This window comes from Neophocaena asiaeorientalis, unplaced genomic scaffold (genome assembly GCF_003031525.2).
Source record: "Neophocaena asiaeorientalis asiaeorientalis breed wild unplaced genomic scaffold, Neophocaena_asiaeorientalis_V1.1 scaffold65, whole genome shotgun sequence".
NCBI lineage: Eukaryota > Metazoa > Chordata > Mammalia > Artiodactyla > Phocoenidae > Neophocaena > Neophocaena asiaeorientalis.
The window spans coordinates 3,542,236-3,567,576 of record NW_020173215.1 but is presented as its reverse complement, the minus strand read 5'-3'; the positions used below and the strand labels follow the sequence as shown (position 1 = coordinate 3,567,576).

The 25,341-nt window shown below is 38.2% G+C and overlaps 1 protein-coding gene across 3 annotated transcripts in view; it reads left to right on the top strand.

Moving 5' to 3' along the window:
• The first annotated feature begins 7,097 nt into the window (after window positions 1-7,097).
• Window positions 7,098-25,341, top strand: part of ANKRD50 (ankyrin repeat domain 50) — a 43,590-nt gene continuing 25,346 nt past the window's right edge. Inside the window, exons 1-2 of one of the 3 annotated variants that reach the window (XM_024745151.1) lie at window positions 7,098-7,317; window positions 8,836-9,788. In XM_024745151.1, the coding sequence (XP_024600919.1) occupies window positions 9,277-9,788 (512 nt within the window). In that variant the 5' untranslated portion in view covers window positions 7,098-7,317; window positions 8,836-9,276. The other 2 variants (XM_024745152.1, XM_024745150.1) reach the window with 2 other exon arrangements.

The following is a 25,341-nucleotide window of genomic DNA, read 5'->3' as shown; positions in this document are numbered from 1 at the left end:
ACCTGATTTGATTGAAAAATATTCAGTTTTATTATCCTTTTTTGATTATAACAACCAATTTGATGAGATTCTCACATAAAGGTATGATCCTTGGGTAAACCAGTTTGTCCCCATGTTAGATATTCTAATATTAAAAGTAAAATTTTGATTTTTAATGAGTTTGTTCACCCAAAATTTAGATCTATCTTTTATCTGCATAAGTTTCTTAATTATGTGTTCTTAGCAAAATATAGAATCCCCTAAGAACAAAGAAACAGAAATGAAACAAAACCTTTTTATTACTTAAGGCTAATGCTAAACCAAAATGTTTTATTCTTTTTAAATTTTGAAGTAGTCAATCTCTAGGCATTCAGAAATTAAATCAACATTATTGAGATTATGTGCTTCTGATTTAGATTACCCCCGACACACCATCCCAGTTATATATAAAACTATGTTGGCAAATTGAGAGGGCAGCTTCTGATTCTCATTTATTTTAAGGCACTTTGCTAGAACCAGATGTTTTTTGTTTGAAAATATCATATGGCTGTCTGACAGGCTAGAATCAGAGATGTTCTTGTTGAGTAAAGGTTTCTAATATGATAAGAAATATTCAGTGGGGAGAAAAGAAACTTGGAAATAAATATAAATTCTCATTCAGTCTATAAAATTTTAAAAAGTTCACTTCTGTCTCATTTCTCTAGTTCTCAAATGGATAGAAAACTAGGATGGTATAAATAATGTTTCAGTTCTTCAGAACTACTTCAATTGCCCAAAAGACTAGATGAAGAGAGAGACAGAGAAATAACGTAATAATTGCAGAACACTAGGATATTTCTTATTTCCATCAGGTAGTGTTTTAGTTATTTATTACTATATAACAAATGACTCCACCACTTAGAGGCTTAAAATAGCAATCATTTTGATATCTCTTATGGTTCTGTGGTTCGACTGGGCTCAGCTGGACAATGCTGCCAGTGGGCTCACCTGGGGTTCTTCGTGAGGTTGCATTTAATGGTAGCTGGGGCTGGAGTCATCAGGAGGCCCAACTAAGATGTCCTCAAGTCCTCTCCATGTGGCCTTCTTGTGTGGTCTCTCCACATGGTCTCTTCAGCAGGGTAGCCAGACTTCTTCAATAGTGATTCCCAAAGTTGAGCATTCCAAGACGGGACACAGAAGCTGCCCGTCCTCTTCAGATCTAGGTCTGGAGTGAATATAACATCACTTCTGCCACATTCCATTGGTTAATGCAAGTCACAGGTCAGACAAGGTACAGTGGTGAGACAACTGCTTAAGCGTGTAAATTTCATCAGGTATGGTTCCTTGGGGGTGTCTCTGTCCTACCTACTCTGGACTGGTAGCATTAACAGTTGGAAGAAAGGCATAAAAACATTGCTTCCTTTTTCAGGAGCATGGGGATCTATACATGTGCCTTTCGGAAAATAATTTGGGATGGTATTTTCAGTATGGTTCTAGAATAGCGATCATCTCTGATAGGGTGCTTGCTGTGTTTCATGGTTAAAAGACTTGGCAGATGGCGGACCTCAAACAATTCAGTTCCAGACTTGGGATTTTAGTCACATTTTTCAGTCAGAAGAATTTTTAAAAACAGAGAGGGCTTACTCAAAATTAAATGAACACGTAAGGGATGAGCTAAAGGAATGATCACATTTTAGGGTAACTGAAGAGTGCTAATAAGAAATATAGGCACCCAGATAAAACTGACTATTAAGGAAATTATCAATTACCTTTCGGGGGTCATTTGACATCTAGCCTAATAAAACAAATGAGCTTTCTGAGAAGTTAACTGCCTGCCATGGGCCTCTTGGCGCTGCACTTCTATATTGTACAACTGTCTCTGCCTGCACCATAACCATTAATATAAACGAGTTCCGTGGTAACGTGTGTGGGATAGGAAGCGTGGGATTCCCAGGAGCCTCTGTGGCCTTAGAAAAATGCCTTCCAAGATGAGTTACTCCCACAGACACTTCGTTCAGCTTATTTTTATGCTTTCTAGTATATAATACTTATCTTCCAAATTAATACAAACCTATCTCTCAGAGGTTGCTAATACCAAGGTATGTTGGCCTAGTGAGTAACAGACCTGGAAAAAGGCAAAATAAGGAATGATTCTAGAAGAGCAGAGGACAATAATATCTCTCATTTATCTGGGAACCTATCAAGTTAATAACTATGTACAGTAAATTGAGATTAATTATATTAATATTTCACTGTAATTCGGTCAAAGAATGCATAGTGGACGTAATAAAGTTATGCAAGTCTACTTTGATCAATGACATTTAGCATTAGTTTCAAGTTACTATAATTATATCTAATTATTGCTATTTTTACATATAACCACGTGACATAGGAGTCAGGAAGGTAATATTGCTAAATCAGTTTCGATTGTCCTCATATGTTTAAAATGAGGTTCAGAGACTACTTCATGAATGACTTTTTTTAGGATGAAAGATTTGATAAAAGAATGATGGCGACTCTGTGGTTGGGTATGGGCTTATAGAATAAAACGTAGGAAAATGCAATTATAAGAATCCATTGGAGGGACACATTTTAGAGGATCCTAATTTGCTTCTTTAAATTCCTTGCTGTATTTGAGAGGTAGACCAGAAGATGAATTCCGGATTCATTCTGTCATGTGTACCGTAGGTGTAATTTTGGAGTCTATTGAGAGTTTTTGTTCTAAAAGATTGTAGATAAGGTGGAGCCTTGTAAGCAGCTACTCAGTAACCACAGCTAGTGTGTCTGAATTCCCCTTGGCTGGTAATTCTGCAAAATAGATCTTATTTTGGAGTTTGTTTAATTCTTTGAAGGAAAGGCCTATACCTTACACATTTTGTAAGTAAAAAACTCTTTTTAGGCTTGTCTTCAAGAAAAGGAACAAATACAGCTGGCAACAGTAATTTTAACATGTAAGGCTTAAATAAGCATTCTTTTAAAAAGGGTATTTAAGAGGGCAGCCACAGCTGGATGTTCCTATCATTATGCTTACTTTGTCAATCAAAGGCTTTCTATAGTCTAGGACCACATCAAGTCCAATTAACATAACTAACATAACTTGTGCATGTTTGTGTAAACCAAGCACTGTTACTATTAGTAGTATTAAAATAATCTGGAATAGGTTTAGTAGACCTTCCTTCATATTTATTTCCAGCTTCTACCATGGTCGTGTTTCATAGTGTGTGAGATACATTAGCAATGAACAGAGTTCTTTAAATTTGCAGGGAAATCTGAAAGACTGCCAGCAATAACTCTTTTCCGGACTCTTTCCAGATGCAAAGTAACTAACCCCTTCCTCTCAAGGATAGTGTGCAGGATACTAGCTGAAGAAACAAAATTCAGCTTGATATGAGAGGCTAGGTATAGCCAACTCCTGGTCTTGGTAGTAGTCAGTGAAACTTTCAAGCTTGCTGATCCTACCAGGTCCTTGGTGTGCTAGTCAGGTGTGACCTGGCCTGCTGCTGCTGCCTTTGACATGCATGAACTCACCAGGCTGCCACTTCTGAGAATCAGTGGCAAACGTGGAAAGTTAAAGGTAAAGTATATCTGAAATACATGAAACAGAGGCTGAGTCACCCTGTAATAGAGCATATATCAAGTAGGCTGAATGATTTTACAATGAACAGCGTTCTGTAAATTTGTGACATAATCTGAAAGACTGCCAGTGATAACTACTTAAAGAATTACTTTGTCACAAACTACCATGGAAAAAATAGATAAGTAACAAGGATATACTGTACAGCACAGGGAAATATAGCCATTGTTCTGTAATAACTTTAAATGAAGTATAATCTATAAAAATATTGAATGTTGTACACTTAAACTAATATAATATTGTAAATCAACTCTACTTCAATTAAAAGAGATGAATTACTCTGTAAATAAACCTGAGTGACCTACACTAGTTAAACTAGAGGACTAAAATGAGTCCTCTAAATTTTCACAGCATTTCATTGAGAATCACTGAAACTCCAAAATCAAAGTGTTCGTCTTCTGCAGATTTTTTAAAGTATCGTAATTACTGAAAACAAAGGCTTCAAAGAGAAGACACTGAAATTTATCTCAATCAAAGAAGGAATTAAATGTATTACTTGATGAGAGTACAAATGTTATAAAAGACCCCGTTTTCAAATTTATAATTGGGCTTTGGATTATCTCAACTTGTGGGGAGAATCTTGATGGAGCTGCTGTTTTTAATTGGATAAAATTATATTTTGTATCCAAATGGGTTAAAAATCAGAAGACATATAATTTTGCAGTATCTAAATTTAATTGAAACCATCAACATAAACATACATAAAGAAAATTTATATGAGGAGCTTTGTTTTATAAAAATTTTCGTTGAAAGATGTTACTCTGTTTTAAAAAACACACACCTCAAAAAAGATTTCAGCTGAAAAAATTGTACATTTGAGCTGAAAAACAGAAATTAGAATGTATTTTACAAGAATATATTTTCTTTATCAGAGTTTGCTTTGAACTTACTACGTACCCTAGTACTTACAGGAAAATTTTTCAATTAGAATTATTATGGTCTACCGAGAAGCATTAGTTGAAGGCATCAATAATTTCAAATTTATGCAGCCGTGAAGAAGATTTCAGGCAATTTTATGAACAAATTAAAAATAAGGAAAATCATATTTAAGAAAATGCATTCTTTAGAAAAATACCAGTACTTGATGGTGGAGAAAATATGCTAAGAAATTGATTAAAGTATGTGAAAATACACTGAGAGTAAATATGTAAATACTCTGCCTATGTCATTTTTAGCATTCAGGTAATTGGTAAAAAGATGTTTTGTAAAATTTGGTATGTAAATATATATTTATGTTTTAATATATATTTTATTGTTATTTTTTGAAAAATAATGTTTAAATAGAATACCTCTGTCAAATACAATAGAACCAAGTTTTCAGTCAATAAATATCTAAGAATTATACAATTTTAATTGTTTTTATTGTCTCCTTTTTGTTCTCAAAAATGCCCTGGTTTGGTCAATAAATAGGCCCACTAAGCCAGACTTCTTTTGTTTTTTAAACAGTGGAGATTTCAGACTTTTGGTGAGAGAGACAGTAATTTGGCTGAGAGGAGTTGAAAAGAGCTTAAAAAATATCATTGCTTCATATCAAAAACTGGTGAGATAAATGGATATTCTGAAAAGGAAGAATGGCTATAGCAGTCCCAAGTTTCCTTTGCCATCTGTGTCCATCCATCTTTATAACCTAGCACTATGCCCAGCATAATACCATACCTATAGTAAGTCTCTATAGGTAAGTAAGTGAGTGAGTGTGACAAAAAGGAACAGACATGCTTTACATGCAAGGAAACTTGCTACATATCTACAGGGGTGTGAAGGGCACAGTCCCTGCTTTTCAGAAGTTTTTCTATTAGGGAAAGCAAAAAGCCATAAAAATGAAACGTGAAATAAACTTTAAAGTAAAAAAAATTCTAAATGGGTCTGAAGATTAATTACAGCTTAGTTATTGCTGAAGTTATTTAGAACAGCTTTCCATGATGGTTAGTTACCTTTAAAAAAATAGGCTCACTAAATCAAAAGTTTCTGTAACTTCTCTCCCTATTGGGCAGAAATTATTTTAATTATTGTATTAGCAAATAGTTTAATGGAAATGATTAAACGATGTACATATCTCTCATTTAAAATTTTCTCTAAGCATATAATTTTACAACCATGAAACTGAAGGAGTCAACTTTTCCAATGACAATAATGTATGGCAAACAAGTTAAGTGGTAATTAAAATTGCTTAAGCAAACTAATATCAAAATTGTATCTTTTTAAAAATCAATTTTCATCACTCTAATTCTTGAGGATTTATATTCTTCTGCCTTTTTTGCTTGTGTTTTGGAAAAGAACCTCAGAATTTGCAACAAATGTGTTAAAGTTAAAGATTAAGATCAACAAACCTCAAATGCCATGGATAGCCAGGGAATAAACAGAATGGAAGAGTAAGCACAAGCACAATCCATTTTTCTAGTTAAGAGTGAGAGCTAAACTTTGGAATTCCTAAAAACAGATGGGAGACTGGCTCAACATTTGAGAAATAAGCACATTTAAATTAATGGAGAATGGGAGGAACGCTCATGGTTTTAGCATAAATAATAAAATAATAAAGATACATTTCCTCCTCCATCAGTTGACAGTACTTTCCCAGCAGAAATTTGGAATCTAATCCAGGTCCACGTGAATGCAAACAACTGGCTTGTCTAGTTCAAAAGTAACTGCCCCGTGGTCAGGTCCTCTAGGGCAGTTCATGTTATTCTGCATTCTGACCTCGACCATGGTCTTTTTCTCATATAGTGGCCTCTGTGGGTAATCAATCGGTCCAGAAGGGCAGGGGCCTGAGACCCAATCGTGATTGCTTTCAACCTCCATCTGGCCATGTCCTTCACATGAGGCAGGTGGGAACATCGCCCCACACCCCTACGATTTTTAGTTTTACAACCTTCTACCCGGTCTTTACTTGCTTCTCTTAGCCCCAGACTGAGAAAGTTAAAGCATCACCGGAATTTAATAGATTGAAAGGGGACCCGGATGACAGGAATACAACGGGCCTGTTGTGGCCTTTGGGGACAAGAGGGTTAAGGGAGTGGCAAGGGGCAACTCTCCCAGCTCAACTGCCCCTCCTAGCATCGGACACGGCCCCCAAAGCCAGCGGAGTCCCTCAGCCTGGAAGACAAAGGAAGGCTCGGGGCCGAGTGGTGAAGAGGGGGGGCAGCGACTCGCGTGAGCTCGGGGACGCGAGAACGCAGCCCCCGCCCCCTTCTCCGCCCTGTCCCCGAGAAAGGCGGAGCCCCGAGGCGGCCCCCAGAAAGGTCTTCCCGCGGCGCAGGCAGCGGGTCCCAGGCGGCTGCACACGCCCAGGCACGGGCGGCGACTGGACGGCGCGGTGGGGGGAGGGGCGAGGCAAGGGGGCGGAGCCGGCGGCCGAAGAAAGGCCTGGCGGCCGGGAGGGGCGGGGCTTGTGCCGAAGGGGCGGGGCTGCTGGGCGGGGCGGAGCCGGCCGGTCCGGGGCTGCCTGAGACAGTCACTGCCCTGACGACGACGGCGGCGGCGGCGGTTGGCCATTGGGGGCTGGGAGGAGCACAGCCAAGGCTGCTGGGGCAGCTGGAACTGGCAGTTGCCGGGGGCCAAGAGGAGGATCTGGATCCCGGAGCGTGATCCGGGCCGGGCGGAGGAAGCGGCTGCAGCTGGAGTCTGGGGAGCGCTGGCGGCGGCGGCGGCTTCTCAGCGAAGCAAGTGTCTGAAGCTGAGAGTCCTCGGCGGCGGCGGCGGCGGCGGCGGTGGCGGCGGCCGGGACCGAGGTAACCGAGGGGCGGCGGCGGCGGCGGCGGCGGCGGTGGAAGCGAGGCCCCACGCTCAGGTCGGATTTTTGGGGGCATGTGCCTGGGGCTACGACCTGACCCACCCACCCAGCCACCCTGTCCAGCCTCCGGCCCCAGACCCGACTTCTCCAGTCGTTCCGCCGCGGGCCGGGCGGGGGCGGGAGCGGCGCCCGGGGTAGGGGCGCGGAGCTGGACGCCGACCGGAGGCGACCCCTCCTCAAGGATTGGCAAGGACGTCGGGCACCCCCTCCCCCTTCAAAAGACACACCCCGATCTCGGGGCGGGGCGGGGTGTCGAGGCGTTCCCAGCCTTCTGGAAGGAAGACCTCGGTGTGGAGGCTGCACCTCCGTCCGTGGCCTCTCCAAGGTGGCCCCCCTGTGGCTCCTTGGGGCTGTTGAAACCAAAGGTGGTTCCCGTCGCTGGGAATCCCGGAGTTCCTTTTGTCTATCAGCTGAAACTAGAGGCCGGAACTGTAGGCGAACACCCACCAGTCCTGAAGCCCTCTGCTTCTTATCCCTTTCCTGCCTGGAGGGCATGCAGCCTTTTCTCCTGCCACAGTAGTAGATTTCATTCCTAACCCCCCTCCGAAACGTTCCCCCCTTCGGCTCAGAGGAAGGAAGGATTCCCATAGTATACGTGTGTTTGGATTTATCTTTCATGTAAGCTCACCCGCCTTTTTTTCTTTCCAATCCATTCCCATCTAGCCACAACCCTGATAATCATCCCCTAGGTTTTTTGCAAACTATCAACAAAGAAGTGTGGCTAGTCGCGTAAACAGAGTCCTTGACTGGCTGGGCTGTGCAAGTTAATGGAGCTTCCTGAACTGGCGCTGTTCTACCAAGCTGGTTGGAAAGACCTTGTTGGCTAGAGTTAAGGATGTTACTGCATGTGCCTAAAGTCTTTTTTTTTTTTCTCCTTTCTACAGTGAGGTTTTAAAAATCCAGGGTAACTTGATTAAAATGTAGCAGTTTGGGAAGCCTAACTATAGAGGCAGAAAAATACAGAAAGGAAAATGTAGTTATGATTTTGGGGTAGTTGTCCAACTTTTTGAAACTGCCAAAGATGAGGTGAATGGATTTTTGAGATTACTGTAACTGGTAAATTGTATTTTTTGATAAGTAAGCTTTTAGCATGTGATATTTTGCACTGAGATATTTTTGTTTTATTTTAGTTACTGGTGGGAATTATTGATTACCTGGACATCTTAAACCGAGAAGCCTGTGAACAGGTTCATTAAGAATCTATCTTGAAAAATGCATTTTATGAATGCTTTGAATTAAGGAGGTGTTAACAGTGGTTTGCCATTTTTGCCACATAAGAGACAGTAATCTGAAACAGTTCCCTCCCTGGCAGTTGCCCATATACTTAAAACTGGCAGGGTCTAGTACTTTGAGTGACTATCTTTCAACAAGGAGAGCACTAACAATCTACTGTATAAATGTAATCTCTTTGGTAGCATTTACTATAACGGACACCTTTTCTGCATCTAATTTTCAGATACAGACTTAACGCTTGCGATCTGGAAAAGCATTTTGTACAAATTGAAAGATTGGGCTTTCTCTTCAGTTTTCCAGATGTATTGTCTCATCTGCATACTTGAAACATCCACAATCACATAAACTCCAGATGTAACCATGGAGTTTTGCGACCCATCAAGATATAGGAAAAGTGTTGGCCAAGGTTCGGAACCAGGCAGTTTTCCATCAGTTCAACAATTCATATAAACTAATATATTCTCTGCTGATGATCAGGAATAAAGAGCCAGATAAAGTCATGCACATTCTGTTGGCAGATGGACTATGTGGCTGTTGAATTTTACTGTAACTGGTTACTCTGTCATTCAAAGTCAACTTAATATGCAAGTTACGTCCTAATGGATGTAAAGACCTGTGTTGATGTACCCAAATTCTAGCAAATGTTGACGCTAAGAAACCTATTATGACTAATCCTTGGGAAGAGAAAGTCTGCAAAATGGCTCAAACGAGTTTACTGCAGGGGAAGCAGTTTTACTGTAGGGAGTGGGTTTTCCACAAGCTTCAGCATTGCCTCCAGGAGAAAACTAACTGCTGCAACAGTGCTGTCAACACGCCACCCCTTGTAGTGAATTCTGGGAATAATGCTAGTGTTGTCTCTGGAAAAGGAGCTGCCTGGGGTGTGTTATTGGTAGGAGGGCCTGGCAGTGGCAAGACAGCCTTATGCACTGAGCTCTTGTGGCCAAGTTCACCTACAAGCTTGCAGAGAGGTTTACATCGCCAGGCTTTGGCCTTTCATTTCTGCAAAGCCCAGGACTCTGATACTTTGTGTGTTGGAGGGTTTATTAGAGGTCTGGTTGCCCAGATCTGCCGCAGTGGACTTCTCCAAGGATATGAGGACAAGCTAAGGGATCCAGCAGTTCAAAGCCTCCTACAGCCCGGGGAATGTGAGAGAAACCCAGCTGAAGCATTTAAAAGGTAACCATAAGTATGTCATGGTGTTCTGGTTTCTGTGCAAAAATTAAAGTTTTTTTTAGTTTTTTTGTGTTTGTTTCTTAACTTTGCCAGTGCTTTTACTACCGCTGTATATTTGGGGATAATCTGTGGTTATGAATACACCTGTTTACTTTGTTGAAGGAAATAAAATTTAAGCTTTGTATTGTAAGGATATGGATTAAAAGTATATCTTTTACTTGTTTAATAACAGAATGTGAAGCACTGAAGAAACTTAATTTGAGAGGTGTGGTATTCTTGCAGACTTTTTAATGTGTAAGTGCCGTCCAGTAAAACTCAGGGCAAATCTGTTATCTTTTGCTGTGAGTCATCAAAATCAGCGTTAGAATTGTTATATCATTCTTAAATTAATGAGGAAATAGGTTAGGCAATACCTGTATCACAAGTATGAGATGCCAGGTTTGATGGACAGTGTTCAATATGGAATCACTGTGTATGGAATCAATAATGCAGTCTTTAATATTAAACTTAACTTTTAAGAGACTTAAGTCTCTGTACATAAACAGTTCTTTTCCTCTTACTGCTTTTTCTGGAGATACTATCACTAGTTGAAGAGCTGAGTTTTCATTTCTTATAAGTACTTTCATAAACTGCATTTATTGACACCTTAGAAAATGTTTCAAAGAGCTTATAGTCTAAGTTGAACTTAGTCTAACTAAATTATGTAATTATGCAATTTGTCTTATTGGAATTAGCTATGTAAATTTCTAATACCTTTAAATATTTAAAATCAAGTCTGATAACTATATTTTTGATATATTCTGATTCTAAGCAAATCTTTCTCTATAGTATCAGATTTTCTTGAAAAAGATCCTTCTACTCAGATGGATTTTCTGTAATTTTTTTTCCTGTGTGAATTTTAGTTACTCATTGAAGGGGAATAAGAAGCAAATAGAGCTGTGTGTAAATTGATTTTTATTAATTTTGATTTTCTGATTGACAGAAGGAGCTAATCACTTTGTATTCCCAGTCTGTACTTGGTTAGGGAAAGCCTAGTCTTTCCACTTGGACCATTTTGGTGCTCTTATTAATCTTCCACTGGATCTTTCAAAAACTTGGGTCACTTTCTTTTTCATTAAAGTAATGAATCATTAAATAAATTAGGTAACTTTGATATTGGAAAAGCTGTTTCTGATAATTCACAGAGCTACATTTCCTTCAAGACTGTGAAGCAGTAAGATAACCATAGTCGAATGCAGTCATAAGATCACAATTAAAAGTTAAAAAGAAATATTTTTACATAGTCTATGGCATTAGATGATCTAGGCCTCTGCTTTTGGACAAATAGTTAATATTTCATTGTGGGTTTTATTAGTGACTGATTTACTTGTTAGATAAGTCCTTTAGAGAGTTTTATAGGAATGTTTTTTTTTTTTTTTTTTATAAATTTATTTATTTATTTTTGGCTGTGTTGGGTCTTCGTTTCTGTGCGAGGGCTTTCTCCAATTGCGGCGAGTGGGGGCCACTCTTCATCGCGGTGCGCGGGCCTCTCACTGTCGCGGCCTCTCTTGTTGAGGAGCACAGGCTCCAGATGCGCAGGCTCAGTAGTTGTGGCTCACGGGCCTAGTTGCTCCGCGGCATGTGGGATCTTCCCAGACCAGGGCTCGAACCCGTGTCCCCTGCATCAGCAGGCAGATTCTCAACCACTGCGCCACCAGGGAAGCCCAGGAATGTATTTTTGATAGGAATTTTATTTAGGCAGGGTTAGATGTAATTCAACAAGTAGACAATGGAGCAAAAGATAATTATTTTCAAAGAGTTGCAATATTTTGAGGGAGACAGAGCTGGAGGTAATTATAACATGATGGGAGATGAAATATAAACAAAGAAAAGTATTTTTTTTTTCATTTTTGACAAAAACAACCTCCCAAACCAGTTTGTGTATTGTTAACATCTAACACTTGATAATATTGATGGCTTCATATATTCATGTGTGAAACAATTTAATAAAAATAGAAAATTGATAAAGGTAAATCTTAGTTCTTCACAGATCCACAAAGTTGGGGAAATTTCAGAGTGATTCAGTAATTAATGCTTTTTATCTGCTTTTCTTCAGTTTTACTTCCTAATTTTTTATCCCTATTTTTTTTACCCTTAATGATACTAGATACAGTATGTAGTGCTGCAGGCTAACTTCTTACATGAAGTCACATAGCTAAGTGGTAACTTGTTAATTACCAGTTTTTTGAAATCATATTTTCTTCACGATAATTAAAGGCTGAAAGGAACTTTATGTTAATCTTAAACTTCATGTTAAATATTGCTACTTCTTTTTCTTCTGACATGGTAGAGTATAGTCTGTTGATTCTGAGATTTAGTTGTCAAGAAATTTCTTCTGACATCTATCCATTCATTCTTACAGCAAATGTTTATTGAGAGCCTTTTGTGTTTTAAGCACAGTTCAGCTGGAGATATTTATTGAGAACTGTCTGTGTGTTACGTGGAATTCAGATGTGGATAAATCAGTGAACCGAACAGACAAAATACCCTGTCTTCATGGAGCTTTAAGTTCTTATGCTAATATTTATCCTATTTCTATAAAAAGAAATAATATTGATACTTCGGGTATCAATATATAGATACTTGCTGTAGATGCAGCACATGAACATTTTAACACGAATGGAATTAGATCATCTGTTGAAGAGAATGATGAATGAAGACACATTAATTTCTTATTTTTGTTCTTTTCCATTTTTCTTCGCTGGTTAAAGTGAAAAGCCATTGTTACTACATTTAGAATATATATATTTTCTCTGTTTCTGTTGGTGGAACTAAGTTGATGACAACTACATTTTTACTTGTTTTGAGAACCAAATGCTGATTTCTTTCATTCTGCCTCCCACTTCAGGCTTTTATTGCAAAACTTTGCCTTTTGTGTTGAATTGTCTTTTCTAGAGTTAATGTTAGAGGTAGAGTTTCCTAGTAGGCCTCTAACTGTAAAACAAATTCCAGTTGTTTTTGACAGAAGGATCAAGGCACGTAAGTTATGGAATGAGGGAGGGGCTAGTGGTTTTAGATCCTGTGATTGGTTTAGAAGCACAACTGAAGATGGTTATTTTTTCAACCAGAAACTTCTTTCTGAACTTTACTATCATGGTCCTTGAACCCCCAAGGGTCTTTTTTGGAGAGTTAGATGGATGTGGAATGGAAGTACAAAGCTTTGTTCCTAGTGGATATCATTCTCTTTTATTTCTGGTTCACAATCTGCAAGGCCAGGTGTGAGTCAGTTCTGTGTGTGATGTCAATTTTTCTGAGTCGAGTAAAAAGATTTTGTTCTGTGTAATGTTGATAGGAATTAATTAAACATCTTCAGTGGTACCACAAATTAAGTGTAAATGGAATAAAATCATGATGAAGAATTAAGGATGAATGACTCTAAACTTTGAGAGTTTAGTAGAAAAGTCGTGTGAGAAGTGGTGAAAGACAACAATGGCTTGTTAGAAAAGGATTGGGAGTTGGAAGACTGGACTGTGACCTTTGTTTTTATGTTGAATAAGAATCCTTGGGCTTCCCTGGTGGCGCAGTGGTTGAGAGTCCGCCTACCGATGCAGGGGACACGGGTTCATTACCCGGTCCGGGAAGATCCCACATGTCGAGGAGCGGCTGGGCCCGTGAGCCATGGCCGCTGAGCCTGCGCGTCCGGAGCCTGTGCTCCGCAACGGGAGAGAGGCCACAACAGTGAGAGGCCCGCGTACTGCAAAAAAAAAAGAAAAAGAATCCTTGAATGGCGAAATTTTCTTTCTAATCTTTTTATCTCCCTCTTGAACATTTTATAGTTCTTCACTGGTATCTCTTTAGATTTTTAACTTCTTTTGTAATTATTTATGCGTACATGTTCTGTAATCTCCTCTATTAGGCATATGTTTCTTCGTGACATTATTCATGACTGATTAATATTTTATGCTTACCATAGCGCTTTGAACAGCACTTTGCGTGTCGTAAGTGCTAAATGATTATCATTTGAAGGAGTGAATAATACTACTTACCTATCTAGAATGTGCTTGAACCTGATTGAAAGACAGCTGAAGTGCTTGCATAAGAAAGGAAATTGAAATGTTATATCATTTAGGTCAGTTTTAAATGCAGACCAGACTGGTACAGTGATTATTAATTTATTAACCTGCTGTCTGCTCTTCAGCATGTATGAATGTGGATTGGTCCAGATAGTTTTACGTGGCCAGATGTCTGTCTTCTGTCTTAACTGTAGTATTAAGAGTATACTCCAAGTATTTTTGGCAAACTCAACAAAGGGGCAAAGAACAGAATGGGACTGGAACATGTGCTTCCTTCTTACCCTCAGTTGTGGGGTATTTTCAAGGCAAAATATTTCCTTTCCATTATCTGTCTTGAATATCTAAGACTATTTAAGATAACCATCATTATCTATTCTTAAACATTGTCGGATTAAAAGGTCTTGTAAAGGTGTCTTTACAGTTCACATTTTGAATAAAATAAATGAAAATATAATTTTCATAATCAAAATTCTACATTTCTTTTAGTGTAATAGTGTCAGTTTCCACTGAGTTGTCTGTTGCTTCCAGCTCTTATGTTATTTTGACTTTGATATGGACTTCCATGCATTCAAACCCTTGCACTTTCCCTTCCTAAAATCTTTTCCTTTTACCCTAGCCTTTCTCTCTCTTTTATACTTCATGTCTAAGTGCTGCTTCCTTTGGTTCCTGGTACCTTTATCATTTGCTGAACTAGTCCTCAACATTTAATCAGTTCTGTAGTGGCATAACATATTGCTCCGTATTTATACTGTTTAACATCAGCCACGTTCTTAATTCTGCTTGGCCATTTTTTTATTTACTTCTTGATAACTCAGACTTTATTTTGGATCAGAAAGAGTAAAGTAGTGCCCTATAGGTTGAATATATTTTTTATCCACTTCAGGAAATTTCACACATCTATCCAGATTTGGGGGTTTTCTTGAAAAAAAATTGGAAATTTTGACGGTATTAGATTTTCATTTTTTTTGAAGCAATAATCTGGTGGCACTGTGTCAGCTGCTGTCTTTATGTGGGGCCTACACATTCTAATTTGATTCCGTCTCCTCCACTCTCTATTATTCTATCCCAAGACTACTTCGTTTGTTTATATATGCCAGCCTGGCTCCTGTGGGCATTTGCAAACGTGAACATGTTTTCTATTTCTCTGAGTAGAGAAACACTATAATTTTTATCTCCCCCCAAATTTGCTATTATATTATCTTGAATTTGTACATGCAAGTACTACTACTTCTTCCCTATCACCTCATTTTATCTTAGCGTACTAAAATCTGACTTCTACGTCTACATGTTCACAGAAAGATGTTTAAGCATAATAGCTTCTGAATCCACTACTCAGTTGATCTTTAGCCTTAGATGATATATGTTAGGACTTTCTTCATTATTTGTGCTTTCTTGCATTCAGAATCTCCTGTCTGACTGTATTCTTTGGTGGCCCTTCCTCTAGGTTCTCTCTGGCCGTTTGTCCAACAAAGCTTCCTTAGATCTTCTCTCTTTGTATATACACTCCTTCAGTAATTTTATTTACTTACAAATTTACTTACAAATTATTTACTTACAAATAAATGTAAGTAAATTTTATTTACTTACATTTATTTACTTACAATGCTCATGTCTAATGTGATAGCAATCAGATCTACATCAACAGCCTTTGTCTTCATTCTGATCAACATATATCTTTTCACTGGAGTGTCTGTCACCTTCCTCTGTTCAATCCAGCGTCTCTTTTAGCATTTCTCTTTGTTGACTCATTCATTCATTTCTTTTTTTATATATAAATTCATTTATTATTTTATTTATTTATTTTCGGCTACTTTGGTTCCTTGTTGCTGTGCGCGGCTTTCTCTAGTTGCAGTGAGCGGGGGCTACTCTTCGTTGCGGTGCGCGGGCTTCTCGTTGCTGTGGCTTCTCTTATTACGGAGCACGGGCTCTAGGCATGTGGGCTTCAGGAGCTGTGGCACGCGGGCTCAGTAGTTGTGCCTTGCAGGCTCTAGAGCACAGGCTCAGTAGTTGTAGCACACGGGCTTAGTTGCCCTGCAGCATGTGGGATCTTCCTGGATCAGGGCTCGAACCCGTGTCCTCTGCATTGGCAGGCAGATTCTTAACCACTGCGCCACCAGGGAAGCCGCATTCATTTCTTAAACAAATAATCAGCACCTGCTATGCGCCAGATGTGTGCTAATGTCCAGATAACAGGACTAAAGTGGTGAGCCAAACAGGACACTGAGCTCAGTGGGGGGAAGTACATTGAACAAACAATCACAAAAATAAATGTAAAAATGGAGCTTTGGTAAGTGCTAAGAAGGAGGGACACAGGCTGATAAGAAAGCATGTAATATGAGGCTTGATCGTTGTCTTGGGGTCTGGGAAAACTGACTCTCTTATCTAAGTTGTTCCATAATTACTCTTATTTCCTAGACCCTTTCTACTTAAAAGTATGATCTTAAGATCAACAATAGTGGCACCACCTGGGAGGTTATTATAAATGCAGAATCTTGAATCCACTGAACTGAATCTGCCTTTTAACAAGATTCCTAAGTGAATTCTGTGCACATTGAAGTTTGAGAAGCACTGCCCAGGCTAGATTCTAGAGTTTTCTTTGATTATTTTCTATTATATTTCTCTATTCTATGGTATTTAATCTTTTTCTTGGAATGGTTCTTGAATTCTTTTCCCCTAATCTAGAATTTTTGTTCAACACCTCCTGGGTGCTTTACTTAACCTTAGCCTCTCTATATGTAATTCATTTTGGTAACAGTTGGCCAATTAACCGTAGTAAAACAGTGCTTTCTTTAGGTAATTCCTCTGAGCCTGTGATAACCTCTACAACAAATTTAAATTTCTCTGCTTGGCTTTAAAAGCTCTTCATAATTTGGTTCTCTTCCATCTAAAGTATGTATCATGTTTCCAAACTTCACCAGAACACATTAAGCTCATTTATTCTTTCAAGAAATATTTTTAAGCATATGAGACAATGTTAAAGTCGACAAGAGATATGGATAAGAATAGTCTTATTTTTCTTAGTGTTTAGTAAGAACTTGATATACATAGTAAGGATATGGACCTTTTGTTTGTTATATATTTTGCAGATTTTTTTTTAGTTTGTTTTTTAGCCCTTAACTTTGTTTTTAGCAATTTTGCTTTTAGCAGTTTTGCTTTTTAGGAAATATCTATAAAGTATAATGGCTTCTATACAATGAAATGGTTTGATTTTATAAAGTAAAATAAGTAAATACTTATTTTTCTCCCTTAAAAAAAATCTTTGAAGTGTATTCTGATTGGTTGCCTGTCTTTACTGTCTAGTTGTTCTAGTGATGTCTTTGACCATACTATACAATTGTTTTAAATTTCAAACCAGTTTCTTTCTTTCATGTTATCTTAATCTCAGAAATATGCCTAATGTCATTTTTTTTTCTATAACACATGTAGTGTAGCTAAATATAGTCTTTGGTAATAAAGTAGAATTTGAAAATGTTCATGTAATTACTTAATAAAAATAGGTATTAATTAAGAGAACTAATTATATCTTACTTGTGGTTATCTTGAGAAATGATTTGGAACATTCCAAAAACTGGTGACCTTTTACAGTTGTGACTCATGATTTGAATATATAGACACTGGTGTGGATTGAATTATTTGCTTTTGTTCTTCTTCTCTCCATGTATCCTTGGTCTTTGCCATGTGACATTGCAGTCCTTCTGCTAGAGGAGAAGCGTACTTCTCTGCCTTTTGATTTCGGCTCAGCCATGTGATTTGCTTTGGCCAGTGGGATGTTAGTAGACATTACCCAAACAGAGGCTTTTAACATGTGCGTGAGTGATTGGGCTTGTCCTTTTTGTGTCTCATTACCTTCAGAAGAACATGTTCTGGCGAGCTTGTTGGTCCAAAGAGGATGAGGGAGATGTGGAGTAAACCAGACCCAACCGGAAGCTTGACTCCACGCCTGGAGTACAACGAACTCATAGACACAGAAGTATAAATGATTGTTATTTCAAGCCACTGCGTTTTGGGGTGGTTGTGGTATATCACTGTTGTGGAAATAGCTAACAATACAAAAATTAAGGAAATAACATTTCAAATAGGAAATTGTTAATTTTCATCAAAAATCTAGGAGTCCTCATTGATTCTTCAATTTCACTCACCCCCTACACTCAATCCATCAGGTACTTTTGTTCTGTTTCCAAGATAAAACAAATACCTCAACTTTTCTTCATCTCCATTGCTGCAACTCCCATTATCCCTTTCAGTGGTGTCCTAACTGGTCGTCTTCTTGCTATTGTTGTCCCTCTTATCTTCACAAAGCAGTTAAGGATAATCAGATCTTGTTAACTCTCTGCTTAAAACCTGCAGATAGCTTCTCACTACCTTCAGAATAAAATCTAAGCTTTACATGGTCTAGCCCTTACCTAGCCTTTGACTTCAGCCTGTACTGTTTTCAGCCTTGTTCATTGGTTCTTCATCCACATTGTTCTTATTATTGTTCTGAAATAGGTCACATTCTGGCCAACAGATTTTTGTATGGCTACTTGCTCTGGTATCACTTAGTGTACCAGCTTTAATGTTACCTCCTCTGAGATCTTCCCTTCTCCACTGAATCTTTACAAGTCTCCCCACCCGGTCATTTTCTTAAATCACAACATCCCACTTTGTTTTCTTTATTTCTTAATTTTCAGTGTCTATCATGATTGGAAATTATTTTGTGCATTTTTTCACTTTGACTTTCTGTCTACCTTCTGGAATGAGCAGAGTACTTGTCTATCTTGTGACTTCATATCTCCAGGGCTTAGAATATAGCAGAGACTAAGTATTTCCTGAATTAATGAGTAACTGTATTTTACTTTAAAACGTTATAATTTTGTCACATTGATAATTTGTATTGCTCAACCATATTCAGCTTTGAAATATTCTATTTTCCTGTGGAATAATACTATACATATAGATTATATAGTTATAGATGAAAAGTATCATCAGTATTTTTGATGATTTCATTAGTGTCAACAATTCATATTGAAATTTTTTTATCAGTGGAAAATCTTTTTAATAGCATCAGATTTATGTTATGTGACGTGAATCATATGAGGTCATAAATCCATAGTTTCATCTGTAGAATTCTTATCATTCTTTCAGCCATTGTCATTTAAATTTCATATTCACTTAGAAAGGAGAAAAAACTTTTGTAGCTTAAATCTCAGCTAATATGTTTGTTAAATTGCTACCTTAGGGAGAGAAGCAACTTGCAAACAGAGACCTTCACAGGAATTTAAAGGGAAAAAATAATGGTACTAAAGGGGAAGAAATTGTAGAAAATAAATTTACAGAGGAAATGATAGATTGCTCCTACCGCCAAAGGTTCAGTTATACAGGAAAGTTAATAAAATTGAAAAACAAAGATGCATGTACTTCCTCATTTTGCCATATTTGCTCTAAATCTGGGTTTCCTGTTTCTGTTTTAAAGAAAAAATAATCCACATTTGAAGCCACCCAGGTATCCCGTTAAGTCTGATCTACTCATACCCCATAGGTGACCCCTCCTGTGAGTTTACTTTTTATGCCTATGTAGTTTGACCAGTTTATATACATAGGGAGATATATATGTATATACACATATATATGTATATATATATCTAGGGAGATATATATATATAGAGAGAGAGATATGTGTATATACACATACTTGTTACATGCTCTAGTTCTGTACATTTTTGATTCCACATCAGCAATTCTCAAACTTTTTTATTCTAGGTCCCCTTTATACTCTTGAAGATTATTGCACACACCAAAGAATTTGTTTATGTGGGTTGTATTTATAAATATTTGCTTATTTAAAATTTAAACTGATATTTAAATATGTATTAATATATTTAATAATAAATCTTTAAACATAAATAACATTTTAATGAAAGAATAACTATACTGTCCAAGACCAAAAAAAACCACTTAAAGAGTGGCGTTGTTTTACATTGTTTTGCAAATCTTTTTAATATTAGGCTTAATAAAAGACAGCTGGATTATCGTGGTTCTGTTTCTGCATGCAGTCTCTAGAAAACTCCACTTTATCCTTGAGAGAGAACAAGAATGAAAAAGGCAAATGACATCTTAGTTTTATTATGACACTGAATAGGGGACTCCAAGAGATCCCCAGACTACAATGTGGAAACCATTGTTCTGTATAAACAGTACTGTGTTGCTGGCACTATTCTGCAACATTTTCTGTGTAACATTTTTTTTTATGTTTAGCCAAGTTTTTATATGTGGATCTACATGATTCACTTTACCATATGGTATATAATTTCATTCTTTATACTATAATTCATTTGTTGTCATGTTGATACTCATTTAAGATGTATTCAACTTTTTCAACTTTACAAAACAGTTACGAACATTCTTGGGTACTCTGGTGTACATATACTAGGAATAAAATAGTGAAGGGTGATTCGAGGTTGAATACTTAGAAGTGAAATTTTGGATCATAAGGTGTGTATATCCATCTTCAACTCTGAGGAGATAGTACCAACTACCCTTTAAAATTACATCAGTGTATCCTCTTGTAGTACTGTGTAATTTGAGTTTCCATTACTCTACTAGGTCACGAATACTTGCCATAATGTCAGAGTTCTTTATGTTCTGGAAAGTGAATGTGAAACGGTACCTTATTTTAAATATCCTTGATCCTGTGGCTCATCATTTTGCTTGTGAAATTTTTGTTTTGAAATGTACAAAAAAGAATAGAGTCAAATATATCAATCTTTTCTTTTTTAAAATTGTTTTAGTTCTCATAACTTTAATAATTTATTCATTTATAAATTTATTTATTTTATTTATTTTGGCTGCGTTGGGTCTTCACTGCTGCCTGTGGGCTTTCTCTAGTTGCAGCGAGAGAGGGCTACTCTTTGTTGTGGTGCATGGGCTTCTCATTGTGGTGGCTTCTCTTGTTGCAGAGCACGGGCTCTAGGCGCGCCGGCTTCAGTAGTTGTGGCATGTGGCTCAGTAGTTGTGGCCCGTGGGCTCTCGAGCGCAGGCTCAGTAGTTGTGGCGCACGGGCTTGGTTGCTCCGTGGCGTGTGGGATCTTCCTGGACCAGGGATCGAACCCGTGTCCCCTGCATTGGCAGGTGGATTCTTAACCACTTCGCCACCAGGGAAGTCCCTCAATCTTTTCTTTTTATGATTTCCTTTACACTTTGGCCTTTTTGGGTCTTAATATTTAAAAACTTTTTTCTACTTGATTATTCTAGCAGCATTTGTTGAATGGCTCATCTTTCACTATTGATTTGTAATACCACTGCGGTGAGATACACACACACACACACACACACACACACACACACACATGCATGTATTTCCGAGTTCTCTATTTTACTTTGGTTTATTCGTTCATTCATTGATTTATCAAATATGTATTAGATACCAGGAATGCGCCAGATGCCATTCTTAATACTGAGATGTATTAGTAAAAAAGAAGTGGCAAATATCCTCTGTGTTTATGGAGCTTACATTTTGAGGGTTGGGGTGGGTGGTTAGTAGAAAAGTAAAAAGTTAAGAAGATAGTATATAATACATAGCATATCACTGCGCAATAAGTGCTACGTGGAAAATCAAAGCAGAGTTAGGATGGTAGGAGTGATGCGCTGAGTAGGTTGGGGGAGGAGTGTTGCTATTTATGTAGGGGAGGTTAGGGCATCCTGAAGGAAGTATCCAGACTGAGGATATATCAAGTGCAAAGTCTTGAGGTGGGAGTTGGCTTAATATTATCCAAGAGAAGCAAGGGGGAGCCTGTGTGGCTGGAACAGAGTGAGCAAGTAGTTGAGTATATGAGACAAGTCGAGATGTAGTGAGGAGCCACATAATGTATCGACTTGGAGGCCATTGTAAGGACATTCATTTTTACTTTGAGGAGATTAGAAGCCATTAAGTCTTTTAAACAGAGTAGTGAAACATCATATGACATGATTTTAAAGGATCACACTAGCTACTGTGTCGAGAACTGGGGTGGTAAATGTGGAAGCAGGGAAACCAGTAAGTGGCCAGTGCAGCAGTCAAGGTGAGAGACAGTGTACTTGGACTAAGGTGAAGCGGTAGAGGTGGTGAGAAGTGTTGTATTCTGATTATTTTTAAGATTGACCTGATAGCACATTGAAAGGTGGAATATGAGAAAAACAGAGGAGTAAAGGATGGTTCTAAGATACTTGGCTTGAGAAATTGTAAAGATGGAGTTGTCTTTTACTGAAAAGAAGAAGACTGACAGGAGCAAGGTGGAGTTTGAGGTCAGAAGTTCCGTTTTGCATATGTTCAGCATTAGATGTCTGAAGGTAGGTAAGCAATTAGATTTACAAGGCTAGATTCAAAGGAGAGGTGCTGTCTCTATATATCAATTTGGTTTCAATGGAATATAGGTGGTATTTAAGAGCATTAAGTAGCTTATGTAAGGAATGAATGTAAATAGAGAAGAGAGAAGATCCAAGATCTGAACCTTAGTGTACCTCCAACTTCAAAGGTTGAGAATGTATGAAGAAAAAGTAGCTAGTATGAAAGGAGCAGAAAGCCAGGTGACAAAGTGAAGACAGTGTCATTAGGAGGAGGAAGTGATAAGCTAAGTCAGGTATTTGCTGAGTTGAGGATTGATTTTAGTAACATGGAGGTCTTGGGGTATAGGTGGAGTGGAAAATAAACCTTGATTATAATAAGATCATGAATAAGTGAGAGGAGTAAATAGGCAGTAAATATCAGCAGAATTTTTGAGGCATTTTGCTGTAAAGAAGGGGAGCAGCAAAGTTGAATAATAGCTGGAGAAGGATATGTGTTTGAGGGTGATAAAGAAGAGATGAGATTGATGATTTGAGAGAGAAAGGGTAAAGTGCTGGAAATAAATCATTGAGCAGGTAAGATAAGGAAGGATCTGTTATTAGAGTGGATGGGATAGGAGCACAGATGGTTCATCCATAGTTAGAGGAGGGAAGGCAGTGTATGTAGATAAAAGTGCAGGTGGGTTGGGAGAGTAGATGTTCCAGTGAGTTTGTGGAAGTTCTCTTCTAATTATATATCTAGAAGGGTGTGTGTGTGTGTGTGTGTGTGTGTGCGTGCACACATTTTTATATTAAATGTTACTTATACGTATTTAAATAATTTTTTATTATCTAGGAAACCAGGTCAATAGTTGCAAGTGAATGTGGGGAGTAAGGAAATCATGGAGGTTTGAGAAGAACGAAGTGTAAAATATCATCTAGGCAAGTGGGGCATAGATGGTTTAGTGTTTCTCCAAGTGCGGTGTAGACCCCTGCAAGGTCAAAGTTATTTTTAAAATAATACTAACACATAACACACTATTTGTTTTTTCACTCTTGTTCTCTTTTGAGGGTATAGTGGAGGCCACATGAGAGACTGAGTGCACAAATATTCTGGCTGAGATTTTGATTAGGGTTGCATTGAGTCTTTAGATGAATTTGTGGGAATTGACCTGTTTGCAGTGTTGAATCTCCTAACCCATGAATATATCTCCTAATTCAGTGTTGAATCTCCTAATCCATGAATATCATGCTAACAATATTATCTAGATTATTTGTCTGTATTTATTGTCTCTTTCCTCTAGATTACCAATCATGTATTTCTGCCCTTTTTCTGTCTGATAATTTTTGATTGTATGTTAGACAGTGTGTTAAATGACTAGAGCTCCAGATAATATCTTCCATCAGAGAAGGTTTTCGTTTTTCTCATTTGGGCAGAGAGAGTGAGAGGCTGATATAATCAGGGATGGAGGTGGGCTGGGGCTCCTTTGTAGTCTTAGTAAGACTGCTAGTTTATTCCTATTATTTTGGTGTGGACCTTCTAAGCTTTTGATTGAGAGTTCCAAAAGGACTTGATAATTCAGTTCTTCCCCAAGAAATATTTATTTAGTCCTTTGACTTCCTGCCCTTTATACCTTCAAATTCTAACAAGTGTCTTGAAGGGGATGGGTTTTGTGTTTAAAGCAAGTACCCTCCCATTAGCAGAATTTTGTCTTCAACATGCAGACTATGGGAGATTTCATGTTGGCTTTTAGACACACTCATCCTAGTTCCCTAGCTTTTTAAATACAACCCAGAATTTAGCAAATGTACCTTGGAGAAAATCAGCCTCTTGTTAGGGACACCTCAGGTTTGCACTTTCTCTGAAAAAGACATAGCTGACCTCTGAAAGTTGTGCTGATTTTATTCCTCTGGTAGAGTCCCTCAGGGTGGCCCAAGCCTGATTCTCAGTCCATACTTAAAATCACCGTATGCCTCAAATCAGCAAATGACCCCTGAGGAGAAAGCAGCAGGTGGTTTGGTTTTTTGTTTTTGTTTTGCTCATTTTGGATCAACTCCCATCCTCTGGAGTTCTAATTCATTTTGTTCTCTTGCTTCAACAGCTTTCTCGTATCTTTAAAAATGTAAATTTTGTAACGGATAACATTTTTTTTCTAGCTATTGCAGCGGGAGTTTTGGGCTGCTGCCACCTACTGCATTTTATCTGGCAGTGGAAGTCCCTATGAGGAAGATTTCTCTGGTTCTCTCCTGTTTTATTTGATTTGTGGCTTTGCTTGTTAAGTAATTCCTTTTTTAAAAATTGGATTTTATTCCCTCCTTTATTTATCTGAATATCACAACTACATTTTCTTTACGTTCTTTGGCAGTTTTATAAGTTACTTTCATTTGGACATGAACACGTATTCTGATTGTTGAGTTTGCTGCTTTCTCTCTGAGCACTATAAATTTTGTAATTTTTTTTTTTCACTCTCCTGTTTGGTTCACCACTTCTACCTCTGCTCTCCTTGCTCTGATTGCCGATTGCCTCCACCACTCCCCACCCTCAGTGCCGTCTAGGATGAGGGCCAATAATTGAGATACGAAGCTCGCACTCCAAGCCGATACAAGTGATTTTGTAGATTTAGTCACTGACCCATGATCATTTTAGGTTCAGTTCCTGTCTCCAAAGAGGCTGATTTTTTGCCCTCCCTGCTGCTTCTTAAAAGCCATAGCCCTAGGCAGTAGTCTGTGCTTTTTGTTTCCTTCTTTCATTAGTAATAAGGAAAGCTCCTGTTCCAGCCCCTGGTTTCATACAGTGAGCCTGAGTCCTATTAGTAGAGGCAGGACTACTACCTTGCCCCTTTTACTTCCACCATCTAATCCCCAGGCTGCCATTGCAGACAAGTTTGACAAGCTGAAGTTTTCGGTTCACTCACAGCATTATGCTTCTTTTCTGTTTCTGATACTTTGAAATGTTTATTTTATTTTTGACTCTGGTTATGTTTTTCTTATTTCATTTTGTTTTTATATTCCATCATTCCCTGCTATATTTTAGCAAAGGGGAAACAGTGCATAAAAGCATGAAGTTACAACAATATCTTGGTCAAAGTTTAGAGGGAAATTTTACCCTACATTTTGGCCAAGCTCCTGACCTGACTTTAATTATCAATTGTACTTATTAGATTTTTTTTATTGAGTATATAAATTTGATCCCTAACTGGTTTGAGGTATCTTATACCCTGTTCCAC